The sequence below is a fragment of the Capricornis sumatraensis genome, chromosome 20, assembly GCF_032405125.1.
Source record: "Capricornis sumatraensis isolate serow.1 chromosome 20, serow.2, whole genome shotgun sequence".
In the NCBI taxonomy this organism is placed as follows: domain Eukaryota; kingdom Metazoa; phylum Chordata; class Mammalia; order Artiodactyla; family Bovidae; genus Capricornis; species Capricornis sumatraensis.
The window spans coordinates 51,728,214-51,746,476 of record NC_091088.1 but is presented as its reverse complement, the minus strand read 5'-3'; the positions used below and the strand labels follow the sequence as shown (position 1 = coordinate 51,746,476).

The 18,263-nt window shown below is 48.6% G+C and overlaps 1 protein-coding gene across 1 annotated transcript; it reads right to left on the bottom strand.

Annotated features, from left to right (window-relative positions):
• Nucleotides 1–6,245: 6,245 nt before the first annotated feature.
• UPK1A (uroplakin 1A) lies at nt 6,246–13,799 on the bottom strand. Its single transcript, XM_068992948.1, has 7 exons — nt 13,716–13,799; nt 12,045–12,245; nt 9,365–9,439; nt 9,125–9,232; nt 7,979–8,158; nt 6,369–6,452; nt 6,246–6,290 (listed from the first exon to the last, which is right to left on the bottom strand). The coding sequence occupies exons 1-7, from the start codon at nt 13,797–13,799 to the stop codon at nt 6,246–6,248; spliced, it is 777 nt and encodes a 258-aa protein (XP_068849049.1).
• Nucleotides 13,800–18,263: the final 4,464 nt, after the last annotated feature.

Below are 18,263 nucleotides of genomic sequence, written 5' to 3'. Positions count from 1 at the left end.
TCTAATCAACTTTCTGAATACATTTTTATGAGACGAATTTTAATGCCAGGGATCAAATGCCAGGATCTTTTGATCATTTTTTCCAGCAGGAGTGGAATTGGTTCTTCATAATGACCATTTTCTCTATTTTGCATCTTTCTACTTCTATTTGCAGACTATCTGAAAAAAATGAGAAAATCATGATTCAGTAGGTTTCTTGGGTTAAGTGGTGCATTCCTAGCTGGGTTCAGGAAGCCGTGGAGAAGAGCCACAGGACCTGCTGGTTGGTCACAGCTCAGCAGTAACGAGAAGGAACCACTGGAATCTGGAGAGAAGCTTCTAACTTCTGCTGTGTCCCTCCAGCGCCCTCTACTGATAAGACCTAACCTTGTGCCAAACGACACGTTTTAGAATTCAGCAGCATAGCCATGATGTTTTTCAAAACCAAGAAATTAACATTAGTATGGGACCGAGCGACTGGCGGGGGGCGGGGAAAAGACCATTAACTAAACTCCAGACTTTATTTGGACTGCTCTAGTTTTTTCATTAATGTCTTTTTAAGATTCAATCTAGGATGCGTGCTAAATCGCTTCAGTCGTGTCTGACTCCTTGCAACTCCATGGACTGTAGCCCACCAGGTTCCTCTGTCTATGGGATTCTCCAGGCAAAAATCCTGGAGTGGGTTTCAATGCCCTCCTTATAGACTGTTCATAGAGAAGAATGCAAATTGCAAAACTGAATTAACGCTAAATACAGTGCAATCTAGGATACCACGTTTCATTTAGCATTAATTCAGCTTTCCACTTTGCATTTTTCTCCGTGAACAATCTATCTTGGAGATGATTTAATATGGCAAAAATAAATGGAGCTCCCTTTAAACTTAGCTGCATACTATTATATGGTGTAAAAAAATGAATTGTATCACTAGTTCTCATCACTTACTACTTGTGTTACCCTTGTATGTGGGTTTTTAAACAAACTTGGGAGTGTATATGCAAGATAGTTTCCCAGAGGTGGAATTAGGTGGGTCAAAGGAGTGTGAGTTTTACATTTTAGTGAGTAAGTCAACTTGTTCTCATGGAAGGAATGTAAGCTTGAGTGCTATATAACATTAGTTTATCCTTTCCATTCTATGATCTCCAGTGGTGAAAGAGAGGTTGGCTCCATGAGACAGAAGGGAGAGATGAGCTTGGGGAGGAAGCAAGGAGACAAGCCACAAGGGCCCCTCAGTGCCACGCCAAGGAGCTGGACTCTGTGCTGAGGGCACTGGGGAGCCATAGTGGGTTAGAGGCCGGATTCAGCTCTAGACAGATGTGGTCCTGCAGGGGTGCGGTAGGAACAGCCATCAGATGGCTGCCTCTCTCATGGGTGGTCCTGGGAGCCTCACCCCTTTGCTCCTCTCTCACCCTCAGGAGCGGGCCTCTGAGTGGTAGGGCAGGGGCAGACAAACCTGTCCTGCCAGATGAGGCCTACCTTGGCCAGGTTACACTGCTGCCATTCCAGCTGAGCAGAAATGACCCGATGAAGCCAGAAAAAGGAGTGGCCAGTGTGGGGCAGAGGTGGAGGTCCACCTACCCATGGCCCAGAGGCCAGCTTGACTCCAAACCCCAGCGTCTGACAAAGCCTGACCTTGTCTTAACTGCTCAGATAAAGTTTGACAATGTTTAGCAAAATAATTCTTTTCCCAATACACATCTCATGTCCAGCAGTGAAGTTTTTATTAATATTTCTATTTTTTCTTTAAAAAATCTATCAATCATTATCTATTCAGCCATCCAGCTGAATGATGAATGATGAATATCATCCATCTATTTTATTTATACAGGTTACTACCAGAAATGAAAGAAAAACAAGAACAGCTTGTTTGCAGTTGTCTGCAGTAGGGGTTAGGGGCGGGAAGGGGCTGATGTCTGGCTTTCCCAGCTCTGGTCTCCCTGGGACTGCCCAGTGGTGAGTTTCCTTTAAGTTTCCTTTGCCAGTTACTTCTTTGGATCTTACCGGAAACAGAAAGGCCTGTAGAGTGACCCCCTCCCCCACTGCTTCTACGTCACGAACTATCAGAAATTGGTTCACATCCCATTTAAGCAGGCAAATTTAAGTGCCACTGTTAAATTGCAATGGCCAATGTGAGACCGATGTCCAGCAGGAGTATTTGTCTTCTGGAAGCTGTGGTTGTGTGATTGGAGCTAACACTGAGTAGGAGTGTTAAGAAAATTCAACTGAATAAATCTGAAGATCTAATTGGCTTAATTCAACGGGTCATGATTTAGACAGCATCCCATCTAGCAAGTAGAAAGGAACTCTCTTAGTAGTTATTTTTGTGGAGGACAAAAGCAAGAGTTTTCATACAAATTTTTGGAAAATACCAAAATGCCCAAGAAATGAAATAAAATCCCCCCTCGAGTGTCTCCTCTTCCTTGATAACCAAGGTTAAACTTTAGGATTTTACAAAGGTTTTTTTTTTTTTACAGTGTTTTACAGTTTTAAGGCAACTGTGTTTTACAACTGTGTTTTACAGTTTTAAGGCAAATACACACATATTTATTTTTTTATCAGCTTTACCCAGCAGTTTATTTCTGTATTTGATTCTGATTATACAGGATTGAGAAAATTCCTGATCCGTAATAAAGAGGCCTATGGATTCCTGAGCTCTTAGAGTATAATGAACCCTATGCTATGAGGTAGGGGCTGCAGGAACCCCATTTTTCTTTGTACTTTTCTCTTTTTGGCCACACCCTGCCACACTCATGATCTTAGTTCCCCGACCAGGTATCAAACCCGCGCCCCCTAGCGGAAGTGCGGAGTCCCAACCACTGGACCACCGGAGAAGTTCCAAGAAGCCCATTTTAGAGAGGTGGGTACATGGAGGCTCGGGGCTTCCCTGGTGGCTCAGTAGGAAAGGATCTGCCTTCAATGCAGGAGACCCAATGCAGGAGATCAGGGCAGATCCCCTGGAGAAGGAAATGGCAACCCACTCCAGTATTTTTGCCTGGGAAACCCCGCAGACAGAGGAGCCTGGTGGGCTATAGTTCACGGAGTTGCAAAGAGTCGGACACAATTTAGCGACTAAACGGCAACACGGAGGCTCAGAGTGTGGCGGTGGAGGGTGAGAACTCAGTACTGCCTCTTTTCCTTTCTCAGAGAATCTGAGTCACTGATTAGGTCGCTGTGAACTTCCACCTAAGAATACATCTGATTTTAAAAGGAGATTGTGACAAAATACCTTCTTTTCCTCGACATGTTTACAACGTGGTCAAATATGTGCTCAAGGATGGAGGAGAAGTTTCATTGCCGGGCCTTGCAGAAAAGCCTGTTAAGCCAGTTAATCAGGAGGTATGCTTATGTGTTAAAGTATGGTACATATAACATCTACATCTACATGGTGTTTAAAAAAATTCTGTCTCGAAAAGCAAAGTTGTACATTGCTGAGTATTTCAGAAATCCCTTTATTAGATTTTGTTTTTGGAAAGTGACACATTATCTTTACAAAGCATTTTTTCCCAAACATCATAAAGATATATATGGTGTGGAAATTCCTCCTCCTCTTGGCCCTCCATCCCAACTGTTTCTCAAAAAAAAAACTTTATGAGAAATATGTATATATCATTTTTATAAGAAGGAAATCACTTATGCATGTGGTTCTGCTCCTTGTTTACTGACTTAGAGCAGAGTATATGACCTGTGACATATCTGTATTCTGGAATACTCGGCCACAGTTTCAAAAAAGAAGTGAATTCACATGTGCTGACATGAAAAGATGACCAAAATATTTACTTAAGTGAAGGAAACAAGTTGCAATACATATTTTGAGCATGTTTCTATTTTTTTATATTTACTTATTTATTCTTGGTGGCATCAGGTGTTACCTGCAGCATGCGGTATCTTTCATAGTGATGGGCAGGCTTCTCTCTAACTGTGGTATGGGCTTAGTTGCTCTGTGGCATGTGGGATCCTCATTCCCTGACCAGGGATTGAACCCACATCCCCTGCATTGGAAGGCAGATTCTTGACCACTGACCACTAAGGAATCTAATCCAAAGCATGATTCTATCAAACATGTGTATATATGTGCTTATATAAGCATATATCAATACATTGATAAAAACTTTTGAAAGGCCAAAGAGGACATTGATCATGTATTAATAGCATTACCTACAGGGTTGGAGAAGATCTGGGGGGATGTTTACTGGGGAATGGAACATGGGACACGTCCCATCTGTAAATTTTTATAATTTTTTAAATGGAAGCATTATAAATTATTTTTGCTTTCTAAAAAGTATTTCCCATATTCCTTTAAACATTATTTTAAAACCTTGATCTATTTCTTTAAAAGGAAAAGACCTACCCTGCATAGAGAGAGAGCTGCAGGAATAAAAGCACTGTATGTGCTTTGCCAGTTATTTCTACTTGCATTCCTTGGAGATTTTTTTTCATGTTAAAACATTATTCTTTACTATTGTTTGTGGTATTCTAGAGTACAGACATAACATAGCTAATTTAACCAGTCCACCACTGATGTTCATTTAGGTTACTATAATGAACACCCTTATATATGCTTTTCAATTATTTATACCATCCTGACATCTTTTTATATCAGCTCACATAGATTTACCTTCTTTATGACAGCCACGGAGAATCCCAGTCCAAGGATATAACATGAGTTGTACAACCCACCCTCTGCTGATGGATATTCTGTTGTTTCCAATTTTTCACTGTAATAGATTTGACCATTAAAGTATGTTTTCAAAAGCTGCCATTTGATTCCAGCATTTGCAGGCCATTTGCAGACCAGTGGAGGAAATGAGGACCCTGACAAACCTCATTTAATGGGTAAGGAAGAGTTCTCCCCATACGGCCTAACCACAGTCAAATGGCCAGAGCATGGGCCTGCTTCAGAGAGAACAAAAGGACAATGATGAGATTGTTAAACTGTTTGCTCTCACGCACCCCTTAGAGAACTTACTGGAAGCTTTAGTCCCTAGTAGGAGGATGTCTGGGGCTTCCCAGGCGGCTCAGTGGTAAAGAATACTCCTGCCAATGCAGGAGACACAGGTTCAATCTCTGTGTCAGGGGAGATCCCCTGAAGAAGGAAATGGCAACCCCCTCTAGTATTCTTGCCTGGGAAATTCCACGGACAGAGGAGCCTGGTGGGCTACAGTCCATGGGGTCGCAAAGAGTTGGACAGGACTTGGTGACCAGATAACGACAATAAAGGAGGATGTTTGTCACCTGTACTGGCCCAGCAGCCCTGCACTCAGATTTTCTTTTGATAACCAGTTCCCTTCCTAACACCACCCCTGAAGGCATCCTTAGCAGGAATGTTAATCCACATTGCTCTCCCTTCCCAGACTGAAGAGTGGGGTAAAACCTAAACCAAAACAGTGAGATCTAATTCCTGACCTTGGTGAAATCTTTTGGGAAAGAGGCCTTTTCTCACTGCTGTGTTGCTTAGCTATAAGAATGTCAGTCTGGTGTTATCAGAGAAATCCTGCCAGAGAATGAAGCAGGTTTCCTGGAAACCTAGATTGAGCCCCTGGATCTAGACATGCCTGAAGCCAGCACTACCGACTTGGTTACATGAGCCTGTACATTCTATTTTATGTTTCAGTCAGTGCTGGTTGGGTTTCTGCTACTTCCACTGTAAGTTCTTATTCATTTATCTTGGCTTTAGAAGAAAACAAACGAACTCACTCAAGTAGTATTTATTGAATATCCATGCTCAGCCCCATGCCAGGCGATGCGGGGGTTGTTAAAGTGACCATAACAGAATTTGTCCCTCTCCTCATGGCAGTCCCAATTCTACCAGAATTTAAACAGACAATCACAAACTATTCAGTGATGATGACGACATCCACCATGGAGGAGGAGCTCTGGGAACTATAAGAAAGGTATCTGTGAATGGGGTGGTGAGATCAGGAAAGGGCCCCCCGAGGACAGGACTTGAAGTTGACCCTGAAAGATGGGCCAGTCTAGTGAATCAGTCTAGTGAAAGGAGGTTAAGGACTAAGGGTCTGTACACACATGCTACACACCCCTTAGGGAATTTGCTGGAAGCTTAGTCCTTAGTAGGAGGATGTCCAGGGGTTTTAGGGCACCCCAACTCTCAGCAGGGTTCAGAAACCTGGTAAAACATCTTTGGAGTGGAGGGAGGGCTGGGCCAGCGAGGTGGGCCAGGGAGAGGCGAGTCAGCCGTCTCAGCGGGAGGAAGCAAGCCAGAGCAGGAGGAGGAGGAAGCCGGGTGTGCACGTGGCCTTCACTTCTCGTTCTCACAACGTGGTGTAGAAATACATGGCTATCAGCATCACGGGGAGCTGAAGAGGAGGCGTCAGGTGAGGGGTACTCCCGCCTCACACCCCCATCCTACCCAGCTCAAAGGCTCCGCCTCTCACCGTCCACATCAGGATGGCAAACCCAAACCATGAGATGCCCCACGTGTAGCTGTCGATGGCGTGGCCAATATGTTCAAAGCAGCCCTGGGCAAGGGGAAAGTGGGAGTGTGAGATAATGCCCAGGGAGGGCTGGCCGCTGAAAGCAAGAGTCCCTGGGCATCCTTGGGAGAGTCACTTCCTGCTTCCAGTCTTGCTTTTCTTACCTGTGGGATCACCGAGGGTAGGGGTTTCTCACCTTGGGGATCATAGCAGTGCCTCCCTCCCAGGGTGATTTTGGGGAGTCAGGGCTGTGACGATAACCCAGACTGCACAAACAGGTCCTGCCTCTGATGGTGCAGTCTGAAGGCGATTCTGTCTGGAGCCAGCTTTCCATGCTGCCCCCAAGTTCCAAAGGTTTGAAATTTAACTTTAGGATCAGACCAGTTCTAAAAGCTTCTTGTTTAGAGGTGAGGCTGAGCAGGGCCAGAGCCTCACACCACTTGCCTTCATGTAGATCCCCTGCTCGATCCGACTTGGAAGTGGCCAAGAATAAAGGTTCAGGGTGTGTGCCCTGGAGTCAGCAGGACAGAGCTGAGGGCCAGCTCTGTCATTTGTTGGCTATGGAGCCTAGCTGTGATTCTGACCCTCTGAGCCTCAGTTTTCCCATCTGGGAAGTAGCAATATTGACAGCACTATCTCCCTGGTGGCTCAGACGGTAAAGCATCTGCCTGCCGTGCGGGAGACCCGGGTTTGATCCCTGGGTCGGGAAGATCTGCTGGAGAAGGAAATGGCAACCCACTCCAGTAATCTTGCCTGGAAAATTCCATGGACAGAGGAGCCTGGTGGGCTACAGTCCATGGGGTCGCCAAGAGTCAGACACGACTGAGCGACTTCACTTTCACTTTCACCCTCCAAAAAGTAGCTGTGATGATTCTGTGAGATGAGGTGTGTAAGTGCTCTGCACAGAGCCAAGGCTCAAGGAACAGCTGTCTGACTCTAGAGGGGTGATGGTTTGCATCAGGCTCCTCTCTCCATGATACTTGATCTAAGACATGGCGCTGAAGGGCCCCCCTCGCCCACTGGGACTGGTTCCCCTCCTCTGGCTTCTCTCTTTGCCTCTGCATTCCTCTTGCAGGAGTTAAAGCACCTGGTTGGGGCCTCACTGCCTGAAATCACATCCCAGCTCCATCCCTCACTAGCGAGATTCATCATCTGTAAAATGAAAACATTACAACCTTACCTCGTTAGGCTGCCGTGAGAATGAAATAAGTGAAAAAGGAAAATGTAAAGCACCTAGAAGGATGCCTGCTACAAAGTGAAGGCTCAAGAAATGTTAGTGGTTATTGGTGGTGTGCTGCCGGTATTGTTCTTGTTGCTCTGATTCCCAGACAACCTGAGAAAAGTTTCAGGTGTCGCCAGGTCTGGATCAGACCAAACCTGCGGTATGCATCCCGCTGACTTGCACAGGGAGGTGGCGGGGCGGGGAGAGGTGGGGGACAGACAGATGGAGGGTTGAGAAAGTCAGATGGGGGTTGGGGAGGAGAGGACAGACAGACAGACAGGAGGGAGAAAGAGACAGAAGAACCAGAGAGGGCCAGACAGACCGACAGACACAGCAGGAGGAGACACACCTCGGTGAACAGGTAGTCCAGGTGGCCCAGGCGGCAGCCTTCTTCATTGACTGGGATGAAGTTGCCAGTCCGTCGACAGCACAGCGGGGGCCAGGGGAACACCGCCTCTGGGGTGGTGGCCCGGAAGGCAGATGTGAAGTTCACCCAGTCCATGGGGCCTGACGTGCCACAGCACTCTTGCTGGAGGGAGAGGCTGGGGTCAGGCGGGCTCCAGCTCAGAGAGGACTGATGCTCCCTTGCAGTCACACAGCGAGGAAGGCCAAGATGGGCCTGCACTCCAGTGTCTGGGTGTGAGCAAGGAGCAGGCAATACTTGTCCCAGCACCCCGAGGCTGATGGGAGATTTGGATCAAACCCACATTTATAGTTTTTTTTTTTGAAAAAAAAAAAAAAAAAATCATTGGAAAAAAAATTTTCTTTTTTTAATTAGCCATCAACAAAAAGAGTTAAATGACACCAAAGGGCCAATTTCTGGCTTCTCCTGGCCTTTCTGGGTGTTTAATTTGTGGCTTTCAAAGGATGAAAACATAGGCTCCTTCAAACGTGGGCTCCAGTCCTGGCTAGCTTGAAGCAAATGGGGACCTCAGTTTCCGAGGGGTCCTCAACATTCTCCCTTTGTGCTCCTGTATCACACTGAGTTTAATTAACATGTGTTTTTTAGAACCTGGCAGCCCGGGTTTGAGTCTGTCTGGTTCTGTGACCGACCAGCCATGTGACCTCAATTTCCTGCTTCCCTTTCCTTATCGCTAAGAGCTGATCTCCATTATGGGCTGGCTGTGAGGATTAAAGAAGCTTGAAAGTGCTTTGAACAGTGCTAAACAAAAGGTAGTGCTGGTTGATGTTTGCAGTTATTATTATGACTATTGTTGTTATTAAGACGGTGCGTGCCATGGTTCGGAGCAGGGGCTCTGGATCTAGGCTGCCAGGTTTGAGCCCCAGCTCTGTCCCTTACCAACCACATGGGCAAGTGCTGTTCTCTCTTTTGAGGCTTTTCATCTGGAAAATGGCAACAACCAGAGTCCCTCCCTTCTAAGAACCACATGAGTAGATATCATCCACCAGTGGGCATCATGGAAGCCCTAATTACCTCTGTGGTCAGAGCCCCAGATTCACCTCCAGCCCCCCAACACTGCAGACCGTCACCCACCTCAATCATGATGCGATCCCAGAGGCGGGTCAGTTCCCGGCCCTGGTCCGAGTTTGCACTGTAGAAGGTCAGCATCTGCTTGGTGATCAGGGACGGGTTGGACACCATCTGCAGAGGGCCAGGAAGAACAGGGTCCAGCCAGGCTGGGTGGGGAGACAGCTCAACCTCCACGTCTGGAGACCCTCCCTGAACTCCCCCCGCCAGAAGTCACGTCCCTCCCCTGGCCTCCGTCGGACTCACGTAGTCTCGGTGGGTGTAGGACGTGATGCAGGAGGCGCACTCAAAGATGTAGATGATGAGCATGAGTACCAGGTACTGTGGAGAGATGGAGGGAGGGACGGAGGCCAGTGCCATCAGGGCAGAGCCTGTGAGGTCCCACCCCTCAAGGGATGGGTCCATGGACAGAGATGCAATGTTTTATTTTTTGTGGGTTTTTTTTTCGGCTGAGCCCTGCAGCTCACAGGATGTTAGTTCCCTGACCAGGGATCGAACCAGGGGCCGGCAGTGAGGGCACCACTTCCTAACCATTGGACTGCCAGGGAATTCCCAGAAATGCAATTGTTTACAAAAGTATAGGACAATGTGAATGGAGGTCTTCCCTGGTGGCTCAGATGGTAAAGAAAATGCCTGCGATGCAGGAGACCTGGGTTCGATCCCTGGGCGGGGAAGATCCCCTGGAGAAGGGATGGTAACCCACTTCAGTATTCTCGCCTGGAGAATCCTCATGGACAGAGGAGCCTGGGGGCTACAGTCCATAGGGGGCCCAGAGTCTGACAAGACTGAGTGACTAAGCAGGCACAACGTGAACGGAAACATCTACACGGTGGATACATACGTGCTGTCTGTGCAAACCTTTCACCCTTTCCGTATGTTTGAAAAGTTTTCAATAAAATGTTAGGAGGAAATGAAATTAAAAAATATGTAAGGTATTCCCTGAAGTTAACTATTAGCTTGAATGCAATCAAATGAATGTCTACTATAGAAAAGAAAAAAATAAAGACACTCCTGAGACATCAGGGACATGTGAACACAGGCTGGGTATTGGAAGATAGATAGGAAGGGAGTGGGGTAAATTTACAGGGTGTGCCCACGGTATAGTGGTTGTGCACTGCTCCCCCCCAAAAGAAACCCTTTGGTGTTTAATGAAAATTATTTCTCTGACCCTCAGCTGTCCCCTCCCCTTACCCTTAAAGCAACAGAGGGTGGGGTGTTGGATGTGCCAACTTCACTGCCCAGATGAGATGCTGTGGGCCAGCACACCTGGCTGCTTTAAAACCATGTCCTTATCGCTCAGAGAAATGTACACTCAAGTATTGACAGGGAAGTGACTTGGTGTCTGGAATGCACTTCAAAATACCCCAGGAAAGAAAAATGTGGGCAGGCAGAGGGTGGGGTAGGGGGATGACGTGTGGGTGATATTGTTGAAATCAGGTGATAGGTCCACAAGGTTCATGGTGCCATTCACTCTAGTCTGTTTGAAATTTCTCACGATAATTAAAGAAAAATTCTGTGTCTTGATTAATGACAGACTCACAGGGGAGACACAGACTTTTTTTCTTTTACTAGTTGGGTGGACTTTTAGGACTGGAAAATTGTTGTGCCGGAGAACTAAATGCAGGAAAGAAGAATAAAAGGAAAGTCACAGAAAAGAGTGTTTTCCCTGGCTCCGTCTTACACATAGCGAAGGCAAAGTCCCTACCAAGGCCTGCAGGTCCACCGGCCAGGCCCACCTCCCCTCGCTCCCCTCATCACCATGCCCATCCCCCAGTGTTCTCCTGCCCTGTCCGCCCTCAGTTCCTCTCACTACCTCCCCACAATTGGCTCCAGCCCCCACACACGTGGTTCACAGCCCCCTCCACTGCACCCTCCCCCAACCTCGCCTCTGCTTCACTTTACCTGCAAGTTCTCCACTCTCCCTTCCGCAGCTCCAGCTCTTCCTTCCCTGGTCACTGTCTCCCCCATCACAGTAGCCCATAGCCAGGGCTTTTGTGGTTTGCTCACTAAATAACCCAGTGCCCAGCACAGGGCTTGGCACATGGTTCTTGCTCAATACACATTTGTGGATTAGGTAAGTAGCTGCTCCTGGGAATCTAAAAAGCCCTCAGATGGGGAGGAAGCCCCATGTTGGCTCTGGGTCAGTAGGGCCGGGATTGGAATTCCGGCTTTCCCTATCATCTGGTCTGTGGGCCTCTTTGAGTCTCAGTTTCTTCATCTGGTAAATGGGTAGAGAAGCACTCACTTCAGAGGGCCGCTGGTTGGCTTGAAGGTGTTCACTTTCTAAACTGCTTAGCCTCATGTCAGGCACATGAGAGGTACTTGGGGGAGTGTGGGTTATTGCTGTGGGCAGAGACAAAGAGCCTAGGATCAAGTGTTGACGGACTCAGGTTTAAATCCTGGCTCTGCCACTCACTTGCTGTGCCACCCCAGAGAAGTGGGTTCACTTGTCTGAGCCTCAGTATCAACTCTGTCAAATGGGCTCATGAGGATGAAGATGGAGATGATTATGGCACCTCATGACGGATGGTGAGGCGCAAATGAACTAATCTATGTAAACATGGAGCGCTCATTAAATGGCAGCAGTGCTATCCTTATTGTCATTGTCCTCAACAGAGCTCACAAGTGCAGACCCTGGAGACCAACTAGCTGAGGTTCAAGTCCCAGTCCTGCTTCTCAAGAGCCATCTTCCTGTGCAGCCTTTTTCTTTGCCTCCTGTGGGCCCTAGTTTTCCCAGTGAGACGAGAGTAACAGCTGAGCCTAGGTTATTCGTTTATGGACAGATGAGATGACGTGATTGCCAGGGGGCCCCAGTGCAGTGCCACCGGGAAGGCACATTCGTGGCTTCTGTGCGGTGGGCATTATGACTCTGTGAGGATGACCTCTATGGCCAGCCTATGCCCATCCCTTCCTCCCGGGGCCTCACCGTGAGGATCATGGAGCGGCGGCGGCAGAGTGCTGCGCCCACACCAAAGCTGGCCACCACGAAGAAGGAGAAGCCGCAGAAGATGGCGATCCAGGCGCCGGCGAAGACATCATCCTTGCCCGAGACGCCCATCAGTGGGTACACGCGGTACTGGTCGGCGGTCACCCATACCGTTTCAGCAAACAGGGCCAGGCCTGACAGCTGGACAGAACGGCCAGTCAGCAGGGGCTGAGCAGGCGCAGTTGGCTCACCTGCATGAGTCTCTGTGAGCAGGCGCCTTCCCCGCTCTGAGCCTCTACTGCCCGCCTGGTAAAGTAGTAGGAGTGACAAAGACGTCCCCTTCCCTGAGCAGGGATGAAGCTGGGCAGGGGACCGAGAGGGAAGGGAGGACCCAGCCAGACCCCTGAACCCCACCTCCACCCCAGCTGCTGAAGACTTCAAGGATATGAGGAGGCACTACATGCAAAGCCTGGAGCTCATGGAGATGCTGGGTCTCCTGGAGAGAGTTGCTGTTCCCTGAGGAGAGGAGCCCGGCTGTGGTCAGAACAAATGACAAAGGCATTGACCCTTCGGTCCAGCCGTTCCACTCACAGGAATCGATCCTCCGGATACACCTGCCCATGCAGGAAAGCCACACACCCACCAGGTTATTCCCTGCAGCACTGCAGGGAATTAAGGAGCCAGGGTGCCACACAACGGGGGGCTCTGCAGTTGTGGGCAGGGGTGGGGAGGCCGGCTGAGGCCTGGGGTGGAGGGGCCTACACACAATGGGAGCAGGAGGATGGGGGAGGCACAGGGCAGGATGCAGAATGAGCAAGAAAAGGGAGAAAACAGGTAGAGTTTCTATCTGCTTGTATCTGCTTCAAGGAATATTGGAGAAAATAAAAATCTGGTTACCTCTTGGGATGGGGAAACAGGCAAGAGGAAGACTGCTCGGTGGTACCTTTGCCAACAATCAGACCAAGGTTCACAGAGTATTTACTGTGGGCACTGATCCCCAGAACTGCTTCCCATGTGATAATCGTCATCATTACCAGCTGTCCTATACTACTGTGGTGATGGCCCGTACCAATAGCAACATGTGTGCCAGGCTCTGGCCTAAGCACAGATCCAGTAACTCATCTGATCCTCTCAGCATTCCTACTTTATCTCCATCTTACAGATGAGAACGCTGAGGCCTGGAGAGATTACATCACTGGCCCCAGATCCCAGAGTAGCAGGTGATAAAGCTGAGGTTGAACCCAGGCGGTCTGGCTCCATGTGCAGGTATCAGATAACTAAAAGACATTGCTGTTACTCATTGCTATGGGCCTCCTGCGCACCCAGCAGGCACATTATGTCCAAAATCATGTTGATGATGACAGCTGGCACTTGTCAAGCACTTTTTCTGATCTGAGGACCATTAATCTGAGGATTAATCGACTCAACAGTGCCCACAGTGAAGACATAATCTATAGATGGGGAAGCAGGCACAGAGAAGTCAAGTTGTTTGCTCAAGTTCACACAGCTGGGGAGAGGCAGAGCTGGGATCCAAATCGGGACCGTTCTGACTTGAGAGGCCAGGAGACACGGGCCATTAAGTGGGTCCTGGGCTCTCAGCCGCCCCGTGCCCAGGTTCAGGACGACTCCCTCCTCCTCACCTGCCCACTGGGCTCCCAGTGGATGTCTTACCAGAATAATGATGTTGCCCACGACCAGCAGACCCACCACAACTGGAGACCCCTTCTCTGTCGTTGCTGCTGCCGCAGAAGCCATAGTCCTGCCTGGGACACATGAGCAGGGATGAGGCCGGGCAGAGGCTGGGAGAGGAGGGTGGGCCTTGCTGGGCAGGACCCACTGCCCCCATTCCACACTCCAGCTGCCAGGTTCTGCTCCCACCTCTCTGCTGGGCCCAGGCTGGTATCCAGTGTGCCCATAACCCTGGCAGTGGGCCATTTTACAGAAGAGGAAGGACTTCCTTGGCAGCCCAGTGGTTAGGACTCTGCACCCCTACTACAGGGGATGTGGGTTCAATCCCTGGTTGGGGATCTAAGATTCTGCAAGCCGTGGAGCGTGCCATCCCCACCCCCGCAAAAAAAAAAGAAACCAAGGCTGGGATGGGGCAGTCGCTGGTCAGAGCTCAGGGCTGGCCTCCGCATCCAGACCCGCAGGGCCCCCTCCTCACCTTCTCTGCCTGTAGCCTCTCTGGCCAGCCCCACCCACAGTGGCTCCCTATATACGCCCAGGCCCCTGCTTAGGCCAGTTTCCTGGAGGGGGGAGGGTGTCTGGAGGAGGGGACAGAGGTCAAGCGGGCAGACAAGTATGGGAGAACAGCTTTATGAACCCCCTCCCCCACCCCGCCCCCTGCCAGTGATTTATAGACCTGAAATTCCAGATTATGCTGGCCACATGGGCAGGGTGACATACGGCGGCCTCTGGTTCTCAGTCCGTTGTGGGGGTGGGGATGGGGACAGGGTGGGGAGGGCGAGTATACCACCTGACTTCTCTCCGCAGGACTAGAGCCTCCCTGGGAGGGGGAGAGATTCAAAGGAAATCCACACGGGAGTTCGGAATCCCAGAACTGCCTCCGCGGCTGGGGGCTCCACCTCTGCAGGGCAGTGACCCCGGCCCGCTAGGGCCGCTGGACGAGGCCGGGAGGAGGGAGGAGATGAGGCAAGTGGGAGGGATTCTCCCCTCTGGGGCCGAGGGAGAGTTTGGAAGATGTGTGTGTGTGACGGGATTTTGAGATGAGTGTTCAACGAGCAGGCGGGGAGAGGAGTGTGCAAGAAAAAAGGAAGGCATACTGAATGGACTTCGTTGGATCCCCCCCTCCCCCGGCCCCGCGCCCCATCACCACACACTCGCGCTGACAAAGCAAGGTCACAGCGAGGAGGAGCCATGGTTGGAAATGTCTTCAGTCTGCGGAATCAAAGACCTAGGTTCTGATCCCAGTTCCGCTACTCCGTGCCGCGCGACCTGGCGTGTGCATTTGCCCATCTGCAGAATGGGTACCATCATATCGCTTTCCTGGGAGGCGGTGGGAACTGAGGGCTGGGATGTCTGCAAAGGAAGTCTTCCCGCCAGTGTGCGGCGGGCGAAGGCGCCTCACCAGCCGCGTTCCAGAGAGGCCCGCGGTCTCTGGCGCCCGATGGCGCCCCCAAGTGGCACACAGGCCCATTCCGCAGGCGAAAGTGGTGGCCTGGACTCCGTCCTCCAGAACTTCTCAATCCCGAGAGCTGGAGCGTTTGCTGGATTTTCTGTCTGGGTTTTGGCTTCCCCGGTGTGTGAGAAATGGGCAAACAAATGCGACTTAAAATCCCATCATCAAGATATTGGCTTGGTGGAACTGTCCTGGTGGTTAAGAATCCGCGGCCTCCAATGCAGGGGGTTCAGCTTGCATCTCGGGGTGGCGCTAGTGGTAAAGAATCCGCCTGCCAGTGCAGGAGATTTAAGAACCGCTGGTTCGATTCCTGCGTCAGGAAAACCCTCCGCAGGAGGTCATGGCAACCTATTCCAGTATTCTTGCCTGGAAAATGCATGCCATGGACAGAGGAACCTGGCGGCCCTACAGCCCATGGGGTCGCAAAGTCAGAAAGGACTGAAGAGACAGCGCGCTTGCACGTGGAACTAAGATCTCACAAGCGCGGCGGGCGGAAAAAAAAAGATACTAGCTTGGTAATAAGACTCAAGAGATGTTTTCCAGCTAAAATGGATAATATGATTTTTAGTCAGTCCACTTCACATTTAAAATAGTTTTTCTCTGATGACTTACATCTATATTAAGGACTAAGGAGAACGTTAAAATAATAATGTATCAGTTCAGTTCACTTCAGTTGCTCAGTCGTGTCCGACTCTTTACGACCCCATGAATCGCAGCACACCAGGCCTTCCTGTCCATCACCAACTCCCGGAGTTCACTCAGACTCACGTCCAGCGAGTCGGTGATGCCATCCAGCCATCTCATCCTCTGTTGTCCCCTTCTCCTCCTGCCCCCAATCCCTCCCAGTATCAGTCTTTTCCAATGAGTCAACCCTTTGTATGAGGTGGCCAAAGTACTGGAGCTTCAGCTTTAGCATCATTCCTTCCAAAGAACACCCAGGGTTGATCTCCTTTAGAATGGACTGGTTGGATCTCCTTGCAGTCCAAGGGATTCTCAAGAGTCTTCAACACCTGTCAAATACAATTTATAAGTTTTAGCTAAAATAACTTGCAAAATAATAGGGCCATGCTGATAATATGAAATATTTTTATTTATTTCAAATAGTTCATAACTATAAGTAATTGGATGTTATATAAAAAGTCTAATAAAAGCAAAAAGTTGTTGTCGGTGGGGGCATTAATATGTTACCTGTCATAAAAGGGATCTATTTTCTTCTGAAACAAGAACCCAGTGCATTTTGATGTCAAGGTTGAATTTTCACTATTCTTTCTTATTATTATATAAGCTAGTCTTCAAAGCAAGAAGATTTGAAGTGCTAATTACTCAGATGTTCAGAGTGCTGATGATAAAAACCACAAGGCCAAGATCTTCTTAAGATGACATACACCTACACGTGATCCAGCCATTTGTCCGTGGGAATTCCCCCACTTCCATCTACTGGATGCTGTGAATGTATTCCACATTGGAAACCACCCAAATGCCCCTTAACAGGAGGTTGGATAAGTCCATGATGGTACATGCATACACCAGATACTATTCAACAGCAAGAGGGAATGAATTATGGATACATGCCACCACAGGGATACATCTCAAAAACATTACTCTAAATGAAAAAAGCTGCACTTGAAAGACTACCACTATATGATTCTAGATAGGAAGTTCTAGAACAGGCAAAAGCAATAGAGTGATAAGTCAGGGAGTGGTTACCCTTGGGATGTGACTGTAGGGGACAGGAAAGGGACTTCTCTTTCTGAATCTGGACGCCAGTTACGCAAGTGTGTTCAGACTGAAAATTCATCAAGCAGTACCCTCACGATAAGTGCACGTTTCTGTGTTTTTTTTTTTTTTTATTCCAATGCCTTCAAAAGAGGGTAGATCAAGAATTCCCTAGTGGTCCAGTGGTTAGGAATCTGCCTGCCAAAAAAAAAAAAAAAGAATCTGCCTGCCAATGCAGGGGACACAGGTTCGATCCCTGTTCCGGGAAGATTCCACATGCCTTTAGGCAAATAAGCTAGTGCTCTAGAGCCTATTAGAGCCTGTGCTCTAGAGCCCGCAAGACACAACTACTGAAGCCTGTGTGCCTAGATCCTGAGCTCTGCAGCAAGAGGAGCCACCACAATGAGAAGCCCCAGCACCATAGTGAAGAGTAGCCCCTACTCGCCACAACTAGAGAAAGCCCACTCACAGCAATGAAGACTCAACACAGACAAAAGTAAATAAATAAAAGAGGGTAGATTCTTTCAAAAGAAACATATTTGACATGTTAAAAGTGGTGTTTTCCAAAGAAGGCACACAAGATAATTTTAGGTGCTCCATGAACAGAAAATGAAATGGCATGAAATGACATAAAAGTTATATGAAAAGGAGCCACTTCTCACCAGCCTTTCTGATGTGTTTTGTTTTCCCTGGCCAGTGGTGAAAGGAAAGTTTTCTCAAATTTCTTACAAAATATTTCAGTGTAGAAGGAAACGGAGAGATCACGTAACTGACACCAACATCCTCACCTCCCAGCTTTGTCAAGTCTATTTTCCTGTATTCACTGCAGATGGTTTTCTAAGGTGCACACATCGCAGATGGCATTTGAAGTCACCTCCTGCCCAGAGACAACTTCACTGCTAAATTTGGGACTCCTCCTCCTCTACATGCCTTCCCTTGTCTGCCTTTTTAGATTGCAGGTGTCATGGATTGCGTTAATCCCACACCCTCAGTTTATAGTTCATTATCCCCCACAATATTTAAATCTCTTGATTTAAATTTAATGTATGCTGGCTTTCACCAGTGGCTCAGATGGTAAAGAATCTGCCTGCTCTGCAGGAGATGGGGGTTCCATCCCTGGGTCAGGAAGACCCCTTGGAGGAGGAAAGGTCAACCCACTCCAGTATTCTTGCCTGGAGAATCCCATGGACAGAGGAGCCTGGTGGGCTACAGCCCATGGGTTCACAAAGAGTTGGACATGACTTACTGACTAAACCACCACTGCCACTTCAGCTGAAACAAGAACAGGCTACATGAACGGATCACACATGTAACTGACCAATAACAAAAATTCAAAAACATTTTATGTATTCCCTCAGTCTCCA